The following is a 19,009-nucleotide window of genomic DNA, read 5'->3' as shown; positions in this document are numbered from 1 at the left end:
GTCTTGCCGCCTGCGTGTGGAGGGCCCCAATACCTTCGATGCAGCTGTATGGACAGTGTTGTGGAATCGCTCCCAGTCTTTCTCAGATACGAAGATCAGCAAGCTCATTCTCTAGGTCTTCCGCTAGCTTTTCAGTGATGCTGCTGTTCTTCAGCTTCGACACGTTGATCCTTTTGAGAGCCTTACAGCCTTGTGGTCGTCTCTTCGGCATGATACGGAGCTTCATTTTGGATACTATGAGCCTGTGATCCGTCCAACAATCAGCGCCGCACATAGCTTTTGTAACCCTGACATCTTGTCTGTCCCTTCTCCTGATGATGACATAGTCGATCAGATGCCAGTGCTTGGAATGGGGATGCATCCACGAAGTCCTGTTACGGGTAGGGAGGCGGAAGACCGTATTGGTGATCAGAAGGTCATGTGCTGCACAAGTTTTCAGCGGTAACAGGCCATTGCTGTTGCACTTTCCCACTCCATTTTTCCCAATGACTCCTTCCCAGGCTGCAGCATCGCATCTGACTCTTGCGTTAAAATTGCCAAGCAGGATCAGCTTGTCTGTGTGGTGCACTTATGATAGCAGAGCATCTAGTTCTTCATAGAATTTATCCTTCACATCCTCTGGGTTGGTCATTGTGGGAGCGTATGCGCTGATCAAAGTAGCTTGTTTTCCTTTTTGAAGCGGAAGCTGCATTCTCATGAGTCGGTCATTCACACCCTTGGGGGGACTGGCAAGTTTCCGAACAAGATGATTCTTGATGGCGAAGCCAACTCCAGATTCACGACTCTCATCACTGCTGCGGCCACTCCAGAAGAATGTATAGCCTCTGCCTGACTCGGACAGCCGTCCTTCATTAGCAAGGCGAGTTTCGCTAAGGGCTGCAATGTCAATGTTATAGCGTGCGAGCTCTCTGGCAACAAGTGCTGTTCTTCTCTCTGGTCTGTCTGCCATGATGTTGTCCAGTAGCATGCGCACATTCCATGTGCCAATGGTGATCGGTGTCACTCTAAGTTTTGTTTTTGTTCGACTGCTTTTATGGGATCCCCGCCAGCCACGATATGCTGGCCAGGGTAAGGTGAAGCAGGCAATGTTTAGGGCACCTTTTCTAGCTCCCTCCTCATTCTACGGAGGTGAACAGTGCAATCCTGAATAGGGCTGCTCAGTCGCTCAAGAAGACGCCGAGCTCCACTGCTGCTTCGGTCAGTTGGGAACTACCATTGTACTTGAGCCGCCTATGTGCAGGTCCAAAGCTACAGCTCCCAGTGTATCCACACCTGCTGCTTCGTCGCTCGCCCATCGCCACAGGACTTGATATGATGTGATATGATATGAGGTCGAGACTTGCACATGAATTGAATTAAAGTGAGGGAGAGTTGCACAACATCAACCTCACTCTCTCTTCCCAGTTCTTATTTGTATGCAGTGGCAGGACAAGAGTCGAGACAGCTGGAGACAGGGCAGGGCGCAGTGGATGACCAGGACGCCTACGTGTCTTGTCGTGCTCTTGAGCGTTCCACAACGCTTGGTGTCACCGCCTTCCTGACTGTTGAACCAGGTTTCCTCAGTCAGCCGGATCCAGCGTTTGCATGCAATGGAGAGACAGGCCTGTCATAAACAGATAGCTAAGGGTTAATGTCTCTTTCACCTGAAACACCTGACCAGAGAACCAATCAGGAAACCGGATTTTTTCAACCTTGGGTGGAGGGAAGTGTGTCTCTGAGTCTTTTGTCTGTCTGCCTGTTTCCTCTGAGCTTTGGAGAAGTAGTTCTATTTTCTAGTCTTCTGTTTCTAAGTGTAAGGACAAAGAGATCAGATAGTAAGTTCTATGGTTTCTTTTCTTTGGTATTTGCATGAATATAAGTGCTGGAATGCTTTGATTTGTATTCTTTTTGAATAAGGCTGTTTATTCAATATTCTTTTAAGCAATTGACCCTGTGTTGTATCATCTTAATACAGAGAGAACATTTGTATTTTTTCTTTCTTTTTTTTATATAAAGCTTTCTTTTAAGACCTGTTGGAGTTTTTCTTTACTTCAGGGAAATTAAGTCTGTACTCACCAGGGAATTGGTGGGAGGAAGAAATCAAGGGGAGAGCTGTGTGTTGGATTGCTAGCCTGATTTGGCATTTCCTCTGGGTGAAGAGGAAAGTGCTTTTGTTCCAGGATTGGGAACGGAGAGGGGGAATCACTCTGCGTAGTTTCACAGAGCTTGTGTCTGGGTATCTCTCCAGGAGCATCTGGAGGGGGGAAGGGAAAAAGGATTATTTCCCTTTGTTGTGAGACTCAAGGGATTTGGGTCTTGGGTCCCCAGGGAAGGTTTTTTCAGTGGGACCAGAGTGCCCCAAAACACTCTAATTTTTTGGGTGGTGGCAGCAGTACCAGGTCCAAGCTGGTAACTAAGCTTGGAGGTTTTCATGCTAACCCCCATATTTTGGACGCTAAGGTCCAGAATCTGGGAATAAGGTTATAACATGGTGTAGCAGCGGCGGGATATAGACAGAATCCAGAAGCCAGTAGGAATATTATATTTTTCTTTTCTCTGCTAAGGGCTTTTTAGCAGAGAGAAACAGTTTGGTTTTAAAAGGGAACCAGAGAGAATTTTTTTTTTTCTGCTCTCTCTAGCAGTTTGTGGTTTGCATGTTAAGCGAGAAGACTGTTGAGGGTCTTTTGTCATGCAATAGCCCTCCCATTAGCAGGCAAGTACCAGCACTTATATGCATGCAAATAAAGTGGTTTTTCTGGTTTCCCTTAATTGAACATTAGCTAGAGAGAGAAAAGGAAAAAAGCACTGTTGCTAGGCAGACTTCAGGAGGCAACAGAGAGCCTGCAGTTCAGAGAATAAACACCGGAGGGCACCCCAACACAAGAAAACAGGAACCATGACTTCTAAGGCAGAGATTGACGCCGAAGAACAAATCAAAGACGCTGAACACAGGCGACAGATGGAGATGAAAGAAAAGGAAGAAAGCCTCAAACTGGCAGCCTTCCAAAGAGAACAGGCAGCCCAAGAGGCAGCACACAAAAGAAAACTAGAAGAAGAAGAGGTGGCCTACCGAAGGAAACAAGCAGAAGAAGAGTTGGGCCACAGAAGGAAGCAAGAAGAAGAAGAGGTGGCCCACCGCCGAGAAATGGAAAAACAACAAAAAGAGAATGAAGAGAAGGAAAAACAGAGAAAACATGAACTGGAGATGGCAAAAGCTGGGCTGCATGTGCCAGCCAACCCTAACAACCCGGCGCCAAGTCTTGCTCCACAGCACAGGAAATTTCCCACCTACAAGGCAGGTGATGACACCAAGGCCTTCTTGGAAAATTTTGAAAGAGCCTGTCTTGGGTACAGCATCCCCGAAGACCAGTACATGGTAGAATTAAGGCCACACCTCAGTGGACCTTTAGCAGAGGTGGCAGCTGAAATGCCCAAGCCGCAAATGAATGACTATAAACTTTTTCAAACCAAGGCCAGATACAGGATGGGGATAACCCCAGATCATGCCCGTCGGCGCTTCAGAACCCAAAAATGGAAACCAGAGGTGTCATTTCCCAAACACGCCTACTACATTGCAAAAAACTATGAGGCCTGGTTAACAGGAAACAACATTCAAACCTTGGAAGAAGTGAACCTCCTCATACAAATGGAGCAGTTCTTGGATGGTGTTCCTGAAGACATCACACGGTACATACAAGATAGAAATCCCAAAACTATCGCTGAGGCGGGGGAGATTGGAGCCAAATGGATGGAACTGGCAGAAAGCAAAAAAGCTACTGTCAAGGGGAACGATTACCCCAGGGGGCACACAGACCATAAACCCTACAACCGAGGACAGCCAAAGACCCTCCATACCACCCAAGTAAAGCCACAGATACCCTACTCTTCAACCTCACCAGTCTCCAGTAACTCACCTCGGCCCAGTGACCCATCAGATGGAAGATGCTTTAAGTGTAATGAACCGGGACATATCAAGGCCAACTGTCCCAAGAACACCATGCGAGTGCAATTCATTACACCACCATCACCCCAAAGATCCCCAGGCCCAGATGCCTCTCAAATACCCTTGGAGCGAAGGGAAAATTTGAGAGTGGGCGGAAAGAAGGTTACTGCGTGGAGAGACACGGGGGCACAAGTGTCAGCTATCCACCAATCCTTCGTTGACCCCAAATTCATCAACCCAAAGGCCAAAGTTACCATTTACCCCTTCATGTCACAAGCTGTAGACTTGCCTACAGCTGAACTGCCTGTCCAGTACAAAGGCTGGTCAGGAATGTGGACTTTTGCAGTCTATGACAATCATCCTATCCCCATGCTACTGGGGGAAGACTTGGCCAACCAGGTGAGGCGGGCCAAGAGAGTGGGAATGGTTACCCGTAGCCAAACCAGGCAAGCTTCCAGACCCATTCCTGTTCCTGAGCCGTCCACAGAGGCCCCGTCTGTGTTACCAGAGACCCAGACAGAGGTAGTGGACCCGGATTCCATGCCTACCACTGAAACAGCCACAGCATCTCCAGTCCCAGGCCCGGAACTGGAACAGCAACCAGCACCAGCAAGTGCAACCACATCTTCAAACTCAACGCCAGAGGGCGCCAGCAAGCCAGAACTGGCAGAAGCAAAAGACAGCCATACCCAAAAGGCTCAGCCAGAGCCTGAAATACCCTCAGGTGCACCAGCGGAGAGCGGTTCACCAGCAACGGAAACAACCCCATCACCTACATCGCTTCCAGAGGGACCAAGCCCAAGTCCACAGTCTGAGGAAAAACTGGTGACCCCAGCCTCAAGGGAACAGTTCCAGGCTGAGCAGGAAGCAGATGACAGCCTTCAGAAAGCGTGGGCGGCGGCACGGAGCACCCCACCGCCTCTCAGCTCTTCAAATCGATCCCGGTTTGTTATAGACCAAGGACTTTTATACAAGGAAATTCTTTCTGGTGGACACCGGGAAGAATGGCAGCCGCAAAAACAGTTGGTGGTTCCAACTAAGTACCGGGAGAAGCTCTTAAGCTTAGCCCATGATCATCCCAGTGGCCATGCTGGGGTGAACAGAACCAAGGACCGGTTGGGGAAGTCCTTCCACTGGGAGGGGATGGGCAAGGATGTTGCCAAGTATGTCCGGTCTTGTGAGGTATGCCAAAGAGTAGGTAAGCCTCAAGACCAGGTCAAGGCCCCTCTCCAGCCACTCCCCATAATTGAGGTCCCATTTCAGCGAGTAGCTGTGGATATTCTGGGCCCTTTCCCAAAAAAGACGCCCAGAGGAAAGCAGTATGTACTGACTTTAGTGGACTTTGCTACCCGATGGCCAGAAGCAGTAGCTCTAGGCAACACCAGGGCTAACACTGTATGCCTGGCCCTAACAGACATCTTTGCCAGGGTAGGTTGGCCCTCCGACATCCTTACAGATTCAGGGTCTAATTTCCTGGCAGGGACCATGGAAAAACTGTGGGAAACTCATGGGGTGAATCACTTGGTTGCCACCCCGTACCACCATCAAACCAATGGCCTGGTGGAAAGGTTCAATGGAACTTTGGGGGCCATAAAAAGAAAATTCATCAACGAATTCTCCAATAATTGGGACCTAGTGTTGCAGCAGTTGCTGTTTGCCTACAGGGCTGTACCACATCCCAGTTTAGGGTTTTCACCATTTGAACTTGTGTATGGTCACGAGGTTAAGGGGCCATTACAGTTGGTGAAGCAGCAATGGGAGGGGTTTACGCCTTCTCCAGAAACTAACATTCTGGACTTTGTAAGCAACCTACAAAGCACCCTCCGACACTCTTTAGCCCTTGCTAGAGAGAACCTAAAGGATGCTCAAGAAGAGCAAAAGGCCTGGTATGACAGACATGCCAGAGAACGTTCCTTCAAGGTAGGAGACCAGGTTATGGTCTTGAAGGCGCAACAGGCCCATAAGATGGAAGCATCATGGGAAGGGCCATTCACGGTCCAAGAGCGCCTGGGAGCTGTAAACTACCTCATAGCATTTCCCAATTCCTCACTAAAGCCTAAAGTGTACCATGTTAATTCTCTCAAGCCTTTCTATTCCAGAGACTTACAGGTTTGTCAGTTTACAGTCCAGGAAGATGATGCTGAGTGGCCTGACGGTGTCTACTACGACGGGAAAAAAGACGGTGGCGTGGAAGAGGTGAACCTCTCAACCACCCTGGAACGTCTGCAGCGGCAACAAATCAAGGAGCTGTGCACTAGCTTCGCCCCATTGTTCTCAGCCACCCCAGGACGGACTGAACGGGCATACCACTCCATTGATACAGGTAATGCTCACCCAATCAGAACCCCACCCTACCGGGTGTCTCCTCATGCCCAAGCTGCTATAGAACGGGAGATCCAGAACATGCTACAGATGGGTATAATCCGCTCATCTACCAGTGCATGGGCATCTCCAGTGGTTCTGGTACCCAAACCAGATGGGGAAATACGCTTTTGCGTGGACTACCGTAAGCTAAATGCTGTAACTCGTCCGGACAACTATCCAATGCCACGTACCGATGAGCTATTGGAAAAGTTGGGACATGCCCAGTTCATCTCTACAATAGACTTAACCAAGGGGTACTGGCAAGTACCGCTAGATGAACCTGCCAAGGAGAGGTCAGCATTCGTCACCCATGCGGGGGTGTATGAATTCAATGTCCTTCCTTTCGGCCTTCGAAATGCACCCGCCACCTTCCAGAGGCTGGTAGATGGTCTACTAGCTGGACTGGGAGAATTCGCAATTGCCTACCTCGATGATGTGGCCATTTTTTCAGACTCCTGGCCCGAACACCTACTACACCTGGAAAAGGTCTTTGAGCGCATCAGGCAGGCAGGACTAACTGTTAAGGCCAAAAAGTGTCAAATAGGCCAAAACAGAGTGACTTACCTGGGGCACCAGGTGGGTCGAGGAACCATAAACCCCCTGCAGGCCAAGGTGGATGCTATCCAAAAGTGGCCTGTCCCAAGGTCAAAGAAACAGGTCCAATCCTTCTTAGGCTTGGCCGGATACTACAGGCGATTTGTACCACACTACAGCCAAATCGCTGCCCCATTGACCGACCTAACCAAAAAGACCCAGCCAAATGCCGTTAAGTGGACTAATGAGTGTCAAAAAGCCTTTACCCAGCTTAAGGCAACGCTCATGTCTGACCCTGTACTCAGGGCCCCGGATTTTGACAAACCATTCCTAGTAACCACAGATGCATCTGAGCGTGGTATAGGAGCAGTGCTCATGCAGGAAGCAACAGATCACAACTTCCATCCTGTCGTGTTTCTCAGCAAGAAACTGTCTGAGAGGGAAAGTCACTGGTCAGTCAGTGAAAAGGAATGCTATGCCATTGTGTACGCCCTGGAAAAGCTACGCCCATATGTTTGGGGACGGCGGTTCCAACTACAAACTGACCATGCTGCACTCAAGTGGCTTCATACTGCCAAGGGGAACAACAAGAAACTTCTTCGTTGGAGTTTAGCTCTCCAAGATTTTGATTTTGACATTCAACACATCACAGGAGCTTCTAACAAAGTTGCTGATGCACTCTCCCGTGAGAGTTTCCCAGAATCCAGTAGTTAAAAAGTGTTCTTAACATGTAAAAGTCTGTTAGTTATATACTTAGTAGTATATGTAAAGGTGCATGTGTTGTATTAATCTGTTTATTTTCAAGTTCTAGAAGGAAATTGCCGCCAGTGAGCTTCCCCACTGTCTGCAATTTGGGGGGCGTGTCATAAACAGATAGCTAAGGGTTAATGTCTCTTTCACCTGAAACACCTGACCAGAGAACCAATCAGGAAACCGGATTTTTTCAACCTTGGGTGGAGGGAAGTGTGTCTCTGAGTCTTTTGTCTGTCTGCCTGTTTCCTCTGAGCTTTGGAGAAGTAGTTCTATTTTCTAGTCTTCTGTTTCTAAGTGTAAGGACAAAGAGATCAGATAGTAAGTTCTATGGTTTCTTTTCTTTGGTATTTGCATGAATATAAGTGCTGGAATGCTTTGATTTGTATTCTTTTTGAATAAGGCTGTTTATTCAATATTCTTTTAAGCAATTGACCCTGTGTTGTATCATCTTAATACAGAGAGAACATTTGTATTTTTTCTTTCTTTTTTTTATATAAAGCTTTCTTTTAAGACCTGTTGGAGTTTTTCTTTACTTCAGGGAAATTAAGTCTGTACTCACCAGGGAATTGGTGGGAGGAAGAAATCAAGGGGAGAGCTGTGTGTTGGATTGCTAGCCTGATTTGGCATTTCCTCTGGGTGAAGAGGAAAGTGCTTTTGTTCCAGGATTGGGAACGGAGAGGGGGAATCACTCTGCGTAGTTTCACAGAGCTTGTGTCTGGGTATCTCTCCAGGAGCATCTGGAGGGGGGAAGGGAAAAAGGATTATTTCCCTTTGTTGTGAGACTCAAGGGATTTGGGTCTTGGGTCCCCAGGGAAGGTTTTTTCAGTGGGACCAGAGTGCCCCAAAACACTCTAATTTTTTGGGTGGTGGCAGCAGTACCAGGTCCAAGCTGGTAACTAAGCTTGGAGGTTTTCATGCTAACCCCCATATTTTGGACGCTAAGGTCCAGAATCTGGGAATAAGGTTATAACAAGGCCCTAACTCACCGAGGGTTTCAGACTCATCGGCTGCCCTTTCAGTGCAGTAGCGTGGCACCCAAGAGTCTGAGTCTCTTGACCTAGGCTTGGAGGCTCACTGCCACAGGCTGTGTAGAGTAACCTTAGTGAGAATCATTAGAGAAGGACATGCCGCACTGGAACTCTGGGGAAAGAAAAGGACGGTCAGTGGAATTATCAAAACACCTGTATTAGGCCAATGTAAAAATAGCACTGGGGCTTCCCCATAAACTTTGGTTTTCCTACAGAGATTGCATTTAAATTTTGAGAGCTCTGGCCGAAGGAAAAAATCCTGGAAAGAGATGGGGTTTCATCGCATAACATGCAACAAGAGGAAAGAAATGAGACGAGCAGAAGTGGTAGCAGGTCAAGCCCCAGAGGTCTTCCAAAGAGAGCATATAATGAGAACCAGAAGAGTAGAAGGATAAACAGGAGATGAAGATTCTGGCTGAGGAACTAACTAACGACCTCAGGGATTTCTGGAACTATTATTAGTTATCTAGGCTGTGATGGCTCACAAAATGGGCTAGGTGCTGCACAGACATGCAAGAGGAAGACCATTCAGAAGATTAGCATTGTACAGCTGTCTGTCTTCACCCATTTTTGTCAGGTTCCTACCACATATTTGAACACACAATAATAATAATTTTATAGCTTACAGTGTGAGAACTATACGCATATTGTATCACTTCAAAACGAATATACATTGGCTTAGGTCTTTTAAAAATGAGCCAGATCCCCAGCTAGTGTAAACTGGGTGAGTTCAATGGAGTGGCCCATTATTTTTATGAGTATTTTTTTTCACAGTGGGGAGGCACTTATGTCCTGTGAGGTGTTGTCTGGCATTTACAGCCAGAGACAGGGAGTCAGAACTCTGGGCTCCTGTGTCCAGCTCTGTCACTGACTTGTTGGGGTGAGCTAGGGAAAAATATCACTTCACCCTCAGAGTGATATGGTGAAGTTTCATGTTCACAAAGCATTTTGGGGACAGAGAAGTACCCCATATTATCATGTAGCAGACCCTCTCCCTTACACTGTTCTCTGATTAAAAATAAAATAAATAATTAAGAAAATGCCCTATGTATAATGGGGAGCATTTTTTTTTGTCAAGATAAGTTTCTAAATATTGTTTTGTTCAGCAAGGGATGCTGTCCTCACTGTTATTTTCTGTAACAGTGGGGAAAGGAAGGAATGATGGAATATTGTAATTATAATTCTTTGATAACTATATATAAAAAAAGTCATCCCGTGCTTATCCGAGTAAGGATCTTAAACTTGCTTAACTCCTGTAACAGACAGATTTATGGTAATTCTCTGTGTTCAGTCCTTATGCATATACACATAGGTTCTATCATAATTACATGGACTACAATGTTATATTAAGCCTAGTGAACATTTTGTAGATCTGCTATGCATTGTAATCAACATGTTTCAAGGTCTCCTTGTTCATCACAAGATACAATCTTTTTGTTTTGGGCAGTGGATTCACTTTAATAAGTATGACATAAGTAAGCCTGACTTCACAATTATTTCATATAATTTAGATGCAAATTAGGACCTCACATTCTGGCTGTCATGTGATTTGTTCTTCTCAGTTAGTTTCAGGTCACTGGATTTCATTAATGTACAGTGTGGTCTCTTTCAAGGTCATTTCTGTGGTTTTTATTTAATTCACACTACCAAGCCCATTTCTACTGTACAAGTGTAGGGCCAAATTGTCCTTAGGTCTGAGTGGGTGTATTGTGGAATAAGATCCTACCCCAGTCAGAAAGGAATTAAAGAGCTTCTCAGAGCACAGTCTGTCCTAGCTGAGTATACCTCTGAGGCCTGTCAAACATGGAGGGGGCAGCTCCTTAAAAGGAAGGATCCAAGTCATAGGCACCGACTCCAGGGCTGGAGCACACATGGAAAAAAAATCTGCTGTTTGGTGGGCCCCACTAATCAGTTGTTTGGTGGTGGGTGGGAGGTCCTGGGGGAAGGGGCAGAGCAGGGGCAGGAAGAGGCAGAACAAGGGTGGAGTGTGCTCAGAGGAGGGGGCAGAGTGGGAAGGGGTAAGTTGGGATGCGGTCTATGGGGAAGGGGCGGAGCAGGGGAGGGAAGAGGCAGGGCGAGGGTGGGGCCTTGGGGGAAGGGATGGAGCAGGGATGAGGCCTCAGGCAGAGCAGGGGTGGAACACCCACCAGGACAGATGAAAGTCAGAACCTGCGATCCAAGCCCAGTGCAGGGTGGCACTCAAAGGAAAGCTGGAACCACTCAGTGTAGGTAACTGGGAATGGTCAGGTTCTGCCAGTCCCTGTAGGAGGAACCGCAGGGGATTCTGTGACAGACTGGTAATGAGCTGTTGAGCCTATCACATAAAGATCATCAGTTTGAATTCAGCTCAGGGCGAGAGTGATTAGAAGATACTACCATTGGCTTTCAATCTGAAACGAGTTGGGATCTCTGCCTACTTCTTCATGGACAAAGTGTCCTCCTCCTATCAATCACCAGCCAAATTAGGCATCATTTGGCTTAGGTTTTGGTAAGCTCAGTGGAGAGGCCAAAGATTAAATAGAAATTGAACAACATTAAATTGATCCCTTCAGGGCTGTATTGAGGCACTTGGGCAGGGCACTGTGTGCAAATTTGCAGTGTCGCTGTCCATGCTGTACCTGGCTTTTATTGTGTAAAAGGATTCCATTTTCCTGAGCTGTCAATTCAGCACTTTTCGCAACAGCTACATTTACTTTGGGCCAAATCTTGCAGTTTCTTCACTTGGGCAAAACTTTTACTGAGGTCAATAGGAATTTTGCCTGAGTCAGATCACAAAATTTGGCTGGACATTTGCAAACAAGCCTTAATTGTACACTCAAAAACTAAGCTAGATTGAACCCAGAAAATATGATGGTATTATGGATAACTCAGCTCTTTCTTACACTCTCTCTCCATATAGTAATTTTTACAAATTAATACAGCGGAGATTTTTTAAATTTAAACTATGCTGTCACCTTTAGTAAATAGATTAGTCAGAACACATTGTGTACTGTTTTTCTCCCATTCAAGCTGACTTGGAATTCTTTTGGTTTCAAATAAAACAAATACTGCCAGCAAATATTATTTAGGAATTTTGTTTTCCATTATCTGCCTATCGATGATTATTTAAAACAAAAATAAATTTAATATTTCCAGCCAACATGCATTTGGAATATATTTTGGTAGTTTGATTATTAAATTCAATACAGGTGGCAGACCTGGAAATCAAAGAGATGCGTGCATCACTGCAGGTATGTTTTACAGAAGTTCCTTCCTCATCTCTGATTTATTCTTTTGATGTAAGGCATGTAAAAGGATGTTTGTAGATGCTGTTTCTCTTCACTCTTGCCTTGAATGCAGAGGAAAGTACAAACTAAGGAAATACCATATATGAAATCTGCCCTAAGACTGACCCTGTGGCCCATCTCCCTTGGTATATTCTGTGCATTCAATTCTAACAGTTGTATTTGTGATGATATTTTGGGGCTGGAAAGTCTGTACCGACACATTTCACATTCCTGTACTCAAACAGAAACTAGGAAATGTTGATGTGTAGTGAATTTTTATAGCAATTACTATAGCGACATGAGTACCAGCATCACCAGAGTTAGAGCTCAATTGCTTTATTCCACTGGAAAATCCAACTCTGGGGAGTTCAGTATTTTAGCAATTTAAAATTTTATCAGACAAAAATTTGACATCTAGGGGCCAAATCCTGGCTCCAATGAAGTCAATGAATGAGAGTTTTACCATTGATACAGGAGTTTAGCTGTTGGATATTACCCACGTTTTTAAATACCTAAGGGGTTACCAGTCAGACACGTTGCACAGCTCACACGGTGCAGAGTGGTTGGATAATAAGTAGCCAATGAACAGTTCCTGTGATGAAAGACTGTGTGAAGCTACAGGTACTCCTCCCTGTGTAAAGCCGACCGCTGGAAGGAAGAGGAGGAATATCAGGAGCATGGCAGAACTCCATTCCCATGTTTCTGTCTACCTTAAGGACCAAATGCCAATAATGTAAGTTGGAGCAGTGTGACACAGAGGCCCATTGCAGCCAACTGGCAAAGAGTTCCCTGTTCTTTTCAAGCAACTCATGTCTCAGATATGACAAACTCACAACACCTAATACACCACTATCATGGTATTTATCCATACAGGATAGCATGTGAGATCTCTACTGAAAGCTTGTAACTTATTAATACTCATAATCATTACAAGATGTGTGTACGGGTAATATGTAAGGAATAATGTAACTATATTGAAATGATGCCTTATAGATTTGGAGTAAAAGTTAGTCACCAGGGAATCAGATGACCCGGTGATGACCCATTTAAGCAGCAGGGAGTTGTCACCTCTCCCTGGTTAGTCCGGGATTGTCTAGCTTTGCCCCATTTCCGAACAGTCAATGGAAAACCACGAAAGACAACTGCCAACATTTGAAACCACTTGGAGGTAAAAAGGGAACATTGTACCAGACAATTGTCAAAGTTAGACTCAGGACTAATAGTTTGTCAGACCACTCTGGCCATGACTACACTTACAGATTCGCAGCGCTGGTAGTTACAGCTGTGTTCGTACAGCTGTGTAGGGCCAGCGCTGCAGTGTGGCCACACTGACAGCTACCAGCGCTGCAGTGTGGCCACATTTACAGCACTTGCAGCGCTGTTAGGAGTGGTGCATTGTGGGCAGCTATCCCACAGAGCACCTCGTCCCATTTTGACGCTGTGGCTTGTGGGAAGGGGAAGGAAGTGTGCGGGTCTTTCCACTTCCTGTTCCAACGCCCCGTGGTGCTTTGCTACACATTCCGAGCAGTTTGGCGGCATTGTGAGTCTGCAGCGCGATTTCTGAGATTTCTGTTACAAATGGAGCCTGAGCTGCTGAGGACCTTGCTGATGAATGTTGCCAGCACATCACGCATGGCAGTGGAGCTATTCCTTCAGCTGCAAAGTGACAGTGAGGAGTCAGACGATGATATTGAAACGCCTGACGCTGAAGACACTCAATTGCTTGTGGCAGTAACAGACGTGCTCAGCACCGTGGAACGGCGCCTTTGGGCTCGGGAAACCAGCACTGAGTGGTGGGATCACATAGGCCTGCAAGTCTGGGATGACGAGCAGCGGCTGCAGAACTTTCGGATGAGAAAAGCCACTTTCATGTCACTGTGTGCTGAGCTCACCCCTACCCTGCGGCGCAGGGACATGAGATTGAGAGCTGCCCTGCCAGTGGAGAAGCGGGTGGCTATTGCAATCTGGAAGCTGGCAACTCCAGACAGCTTCCGATCGGTGGCGAACCAGTTTGGAGTGGGAAAGTTCACCGTTGGAATGGTGCTGATGCAAGTTTGCACAGCCATTAATCGCACCCTGCTAAGAAGAACTGTGACTCTTGGGAACGGGCAGGACATTGTGGATGGCTTTGCAGAAATGGGTTTCCCTAACTGTGGAGGGGCAATAGATGGGACGCATATTCCTATTCTGTCACCACCGCACCTGGCATCAGAGTACGTTAACCGCAAGGGGTATTTCTCCGTGGTTCTGCAAGCGCTTGTGGGTCACCGTGGGCGTTTCACTGACATTTACTCAGGATGGCCTGGAAAGGTGCACGATGCACGCATCTTTCGGAACAGTGCCCTGTTCAGGAGGCTGAGGGCCGGGACTTTTTTCCCAGACCGCAAGATCACAGTAGGGGACGTCGAAATGCCCACTGTGATCCTTGGAGACTCCACTTACCCCTTAATGCCATGGCTCATGAAACCGTATACAGGGAAGCTTGACAGGAGCAAGGACCGGTTCAACTACAGGCTGAGCCGGTGCAGAATGACTGTGGAGTGTGCTTTTGGCCGTTTGAAAGTCCGCTGGCGTTGTCTTTATGGGAAGCTAGATTTTGGGGAAAGCAGCATCTCCGCTGTTATATCCGCTTGCTGTACCCTCCATAATATTTGTGAAGGGAAGGGTGAAAGATTCAGTGAGGAATGGACCTCCGAGGTTCGACGCCTAGAGGATGAATTTGCACAGCCAGAGAGCAGGGCTAATAGGGAGGCCCAGGAAAGGGCTTCAAGGATTAGGGATGCTTTAAGGGAGCAATTTGATGCTGAGAGCCAGCAGTAATGTTTGGTGCCTTTGCTGTGCTTTGTTCTACCTTGGGGTACAAAATTTGCCACTTCCTACAGTAATAAAACATATTGAAAAAGACATAAAATCCTTTATTCAACATACAGTACATAAAAGGCAAGGGGGGTTAGGGTGGTGGACTGTACATTCAGAGGTTTGAATATGTCCTATTTGGATTACTGTTCAATGTCTGCTGCACTTCAGGATTACTATGCTGCAGGGTAATGGGGGTGGAGTGCACAGGGTAAGAATTATAGTTATCAGGGCTGGTAGGTGATCGTACAGGTGTTGGGGGCAGATGGGGGTAATAAGAAACTGGCTGCTGGAGAAAGGTGTTTTGTGCAAATACTGGGGAACAAGAAAGAGAGCTTTGGGAGGGCTGTGGGTTACCACAGTACATATCTGCCTGCATGGCTACGAGAGACTCGAAAGACTCAGTTTGGCGAGCCAGGAGGCTTATCATCTGCTCTGAGGTTTTTTTGCTAGCCAATTCCTTTCTCCTGCTTTCTGTTTGCCTCCACTCATGCATTTTCTCTCTCCATTCATACATTTTCTCTCTCCATTCCTGTGTCTTCCTACTTTCTCTATTGTAGTGATTCATAACTGATTTGATCAATTCTTCTTTTGATTTTCTGGGATTTCTTCTCAAGTTCTGCAATCGACGTGAGACAGGTGATCCAGCTGCATTAGTCAAGGTCACTAGAAAAAAGAAAGATAGAACCATGTAATACACAGAGGCTACATTGTTTATTATCACACAGTGAAGGAGTTTTTAGACTTTTGGTAGCATCCTTCGCACATTCCTCACATAACACAGAGAGGCCAGGGAAGCTAAGTCATGGCGAGCAATGGGGTGAGAGTTTTTCCCCCGAGTTCCCCTTGGGAGGGGGAATTGACCGATGGGTCACTGGGGTTTGTCTGCACTGGGTACAGGACGTAGCTGGTGTCCTGCACAGGGGAAAGTAGTGAACAGGAAGGTGGCGAGCTGCTGCCGGGGGGGGAGGGCGCGTTAATACCATCCTGCTGGTGGGGGGGGGAAAGCACAGCTGTGCTGGCTGCCTGCTGGGAGGGGTGGGGGGAACACCAGAGCGCACCGCGGGGCTACCAACGTGCTTGGAACACCGGATCGCACCGCGGGGCTGACTGCCTGCTGGGAGGGGTGGGGGAACACCGGAGCGCACCGCGGGGCTGGCTGCCTGCTGGGAGGGGTGGGGGAACACCGGAGCGCACCGCGGGGCTGGATGCCTTCTGGGAAGGGGGAGGGGAGACCGGAGCACACCGCGGGGATAGCTACGTGCTGGGAAAGGGGGAGGGGTGACCGGAGCGCACCGCGGGGATAGCTACGTGCTGGGAGGGGTGGGGGAACACCCGAGCGCACCGCGGGGCTGGATGCCTGCTGGGAAGGGGGAGGGGAAACCGGAGCGCACCGCGGGGATAGCTACGTGCTGGGAAAGTGGAGGGGTGACCGGAGCGCACCGCGGGGCTGGGGAGTGGGACCGCGAAACTGGCACCCTGCACTCAAGTATCCCTAAATTCTCAACAGGGTTTCCTACTGCCAGATATATCACTGCTGCGTGTTACCTGGGAAGAGAAAGAGGGTCTTCTACAGCAATGTGGATTCTGCCCTGGCCCCTATGCAGCTTGCCTGTGTGCAGCCATGGTCCCCCCACCCCTCGCTGCACAGTGGATTGGACGAGTTAGCCTGACCGGGACAAGGACCACGTTGGCTCTCCCGATCAACTTGAGAAAGCAAATTGCAAATGCTCTGGCTGAAACTTTTCAAGAGATTACCGAGGCAGATTACAGAGACGTGATAGAGCAAATCAATGGGCTATTCCACGTTTAGGCATGCATGCAGGCAGCCATAACCCAAACCCTCCTCTCCCAAAACATAAAAATCTACTTACCCCGAGCACGCTCCTCAGCTTCTTCCTCACCAGCAACTTCCTGCTGCTGCGACTGGCTAGCCTCCTCCTGGCTTGAGAAGAGCTCCTGGCTGCATGCCTCCTGGGACGCCGGGGTGTCTCCCTCCACGCCAGTAGCCTCACTGTCGGCTTCCTCTACACCCTCCCCCACTTCTCCCTGCTGTGAACTCTCCATCGTGGTCCTCGGATTGGCAGTGGGGTCACACCCAAGTATGGCATCCAGCTCCTTGTAAAAACGGCAGGTTGTGGGGGCAGCTCCTGAGCGGCGATTTCCCTCACGGGCTTTGCAGTAAGCACTCCTCAGCTCTTTAATTTTGACCCTGCACTGCAACGCATCCCGTTCATGGCCCCTTGTCAGCAAGGACTGCGATATCTGCCCATAGGTATCATAATTTCTCCTTCTGGAGCGCAGCTGTGCTTGCACAGCCTCCTCACCCCAAACACTGATGAGGTCCTGCAGCTCTGAATTGTTCCATGCTAGGGCTCGTTTGGGGCATGGAGGCATGGTCGCTGACTGATTGAATGATTGATTGCACTCCACACCTGGCTGAGCAAACAGGAAGGGGCTTTTTAAAATTCCCGGGGCATTTAAAGGAGGGGTCAGCTGAGCCCAGGGCAGTGGAGTGTGCATGATTACCAGAGAGGCTTCTAAGGTATGCTGGGATACCTCCTTATGCCACGGAGGTCAATAAAAGCGCTGGTGGGTGTCCACACTTGCTGACCAGCTCTGGATCACCAGCGCTGGATCCTACACCCGAGGCTCAACCGGGTGTACAGCCAGCGCTGCAACCAGGGAGTTGCAGCGCTGGCCGTGCTTTGCAAGTGTGGCCACATCCTAAGTTGCAGCGCTGTAACCCCCTCACCAGCGCTGCAACTCTGTAGTGTAGCCAAGGCCTCTGTTTTACTAGCACAGCACTCTGCTAATAACACCCAGATAATGTGAGCCCTGTGCAAGACAAAAACTATCTTATTTATACAAATAAAAGGGCGGGAACTAAACAAAGGGACAAAGAGAGCAAAACTGTAAAATTTACCTGGGGCACAGCATGCATATCCTACTTCCTTACTAACTCTTATCTATCTAAGGCTAATACTTCACCAATCACCCTTAAATAGAGCAATTGTTTTACCTTAATGTCTGCATTCCTGACACCTGGATTGCAGCAATTCAGCTCTTTTGCTTAAAGGTACACACAGCATTTCTTTAATCCATTCTTATTTTTACAATATAATTCATTCTACTTTCACACCAGAAATCACCCTGGCTGTGAGTAAAGACAACAGACTGATTCAGTATCTCACAGAGTGGAGAAAGACACTTTACATCCATTCACTGAGGAGATATCTTGGGTTGGGGGGGTCATGAAAGGTTGGATCCTGGTTCCTGGGAAGCCAGCCAGCTCTGCAACAGACTGAACTTTTGGGTTGGGGAAAACCTATTTATTAAACAGGAAAGGTCATTAATAAGCACAGGCCCTAATTCGCGTTGTATGATTTTGTTTTCTGTTGTCACCATTTGTTTCTATCTCTCTTGTCTAGTGGAATCCCTATTCTTTCTTCATTAAAGCTTTTTAAAGCACAAGTACTGTGCATGATACAGGAGTGGTGATATACGGGTGGTAAATTGGGATGCACTGTTCCCTTTAGAGCAGGGGATGTGGGATTTCTGTGAGTAGCCAGTGTCGGGATGGATATCACAGGGGAATATTTCAAGGAGACTGGGGCACATTGGTTGTTAATCAGCAAGGTAAAGATGGGATTGGCATTGCCCAGAGGAGAGTGTTTGAGTGCCTGGCAGGCTAGTGGTGTTATGGAGCAAATCCCCAGTTAGCACAGGCAAGGCTCCCTCACGCTGGAGGCAGGAAGTAACAAGGTGGTTCATAGCCTGGGTACCTTGAGAACTATCCCAAGCAGTCCCAAGGCTATTTTGACTCATGCTTTTCAGAATCAAAGATCCATAATCAACAGCTTTAGAGTCCAGTGCCCCACAAGCCAATTTTAAATGAGCAGCAACAGAAAAATAATGTGGACTTTTTTTTTCTCCTTTTAACTAAAACTTTTTTTTTTACTAAAATGTATCCAGTGTAGTGTCTGAACAGAAGAGACTGATGGAGCCATTCCTGTAACTATCTTCCTGTGAAAACCAGCAGTTTAACAATACCCTTTCTGTTACAGATTGGCTGTGATCGTAGCCAAAACTTGGTGGACATCTGTGGAGAAAAGAAATTCCAGGCGTTTGTCTGTGATGCGTTGTCTGTGCCAGTTCGAAATAGTTCTTGTGATGCCTGCATCTCCATCGCTGTAATCCACCATTTTTCAACAGCAGTAAGTCCACTCTTACATCTGTAGATCTCAGAAGAGGTCACCAGCTTGTCCCATTAGAAAGTGAATGGC

General features: G+C 47.5%; 1 protein-coding gene across 4 annotated transcripts in view; it reads left to right on the top strand.

Annotated features, from left to right (window-relative positions):
• ALKBH8 (alkB homolog 8, tRNA methyltransferase) overlaps positions 1-19,009 on the top strand; it is a 100,885-nt gene that overhangs the window by 79,588 nt on the left and 2,288 nt on the right. For all 4 annotated transcript variants that reach the window (XM_030560755.1, XM_030560763.1, XM_030560746.1 and 1 more), the window contains one exon: positions 18,791-18,940. In XM_030560755.1, the coding sequence (XP_030416615.1) occupies positions 18,791-18,940 (150 nt within the window). The remainder of the gene's footprint in view (positions 1-18,790; positions 18,941-19,009) is intronic.

The sequence above is a fragment of the Gopherus evgoodei genome, chromosome 1, assembly GCF_007399415.2.
Source record: "Gopherus evgoodei ecotype Sinaloan lineage chromosome 1, rGopEvg1_v1.p, whole genome shotgun sequence".
Taxonomy (NCBI): domain Eukaryota; kingdom Metazoa; phylum Chordata; order Testudines; family Testudinidae; genus Gopherus; species Gopherus evgoodei.
The sequence above is the reverse complement of the archived record's forward strand: the minus strand, read 5'-3'. Positions and strand labels throughout refer to the sequence as shown.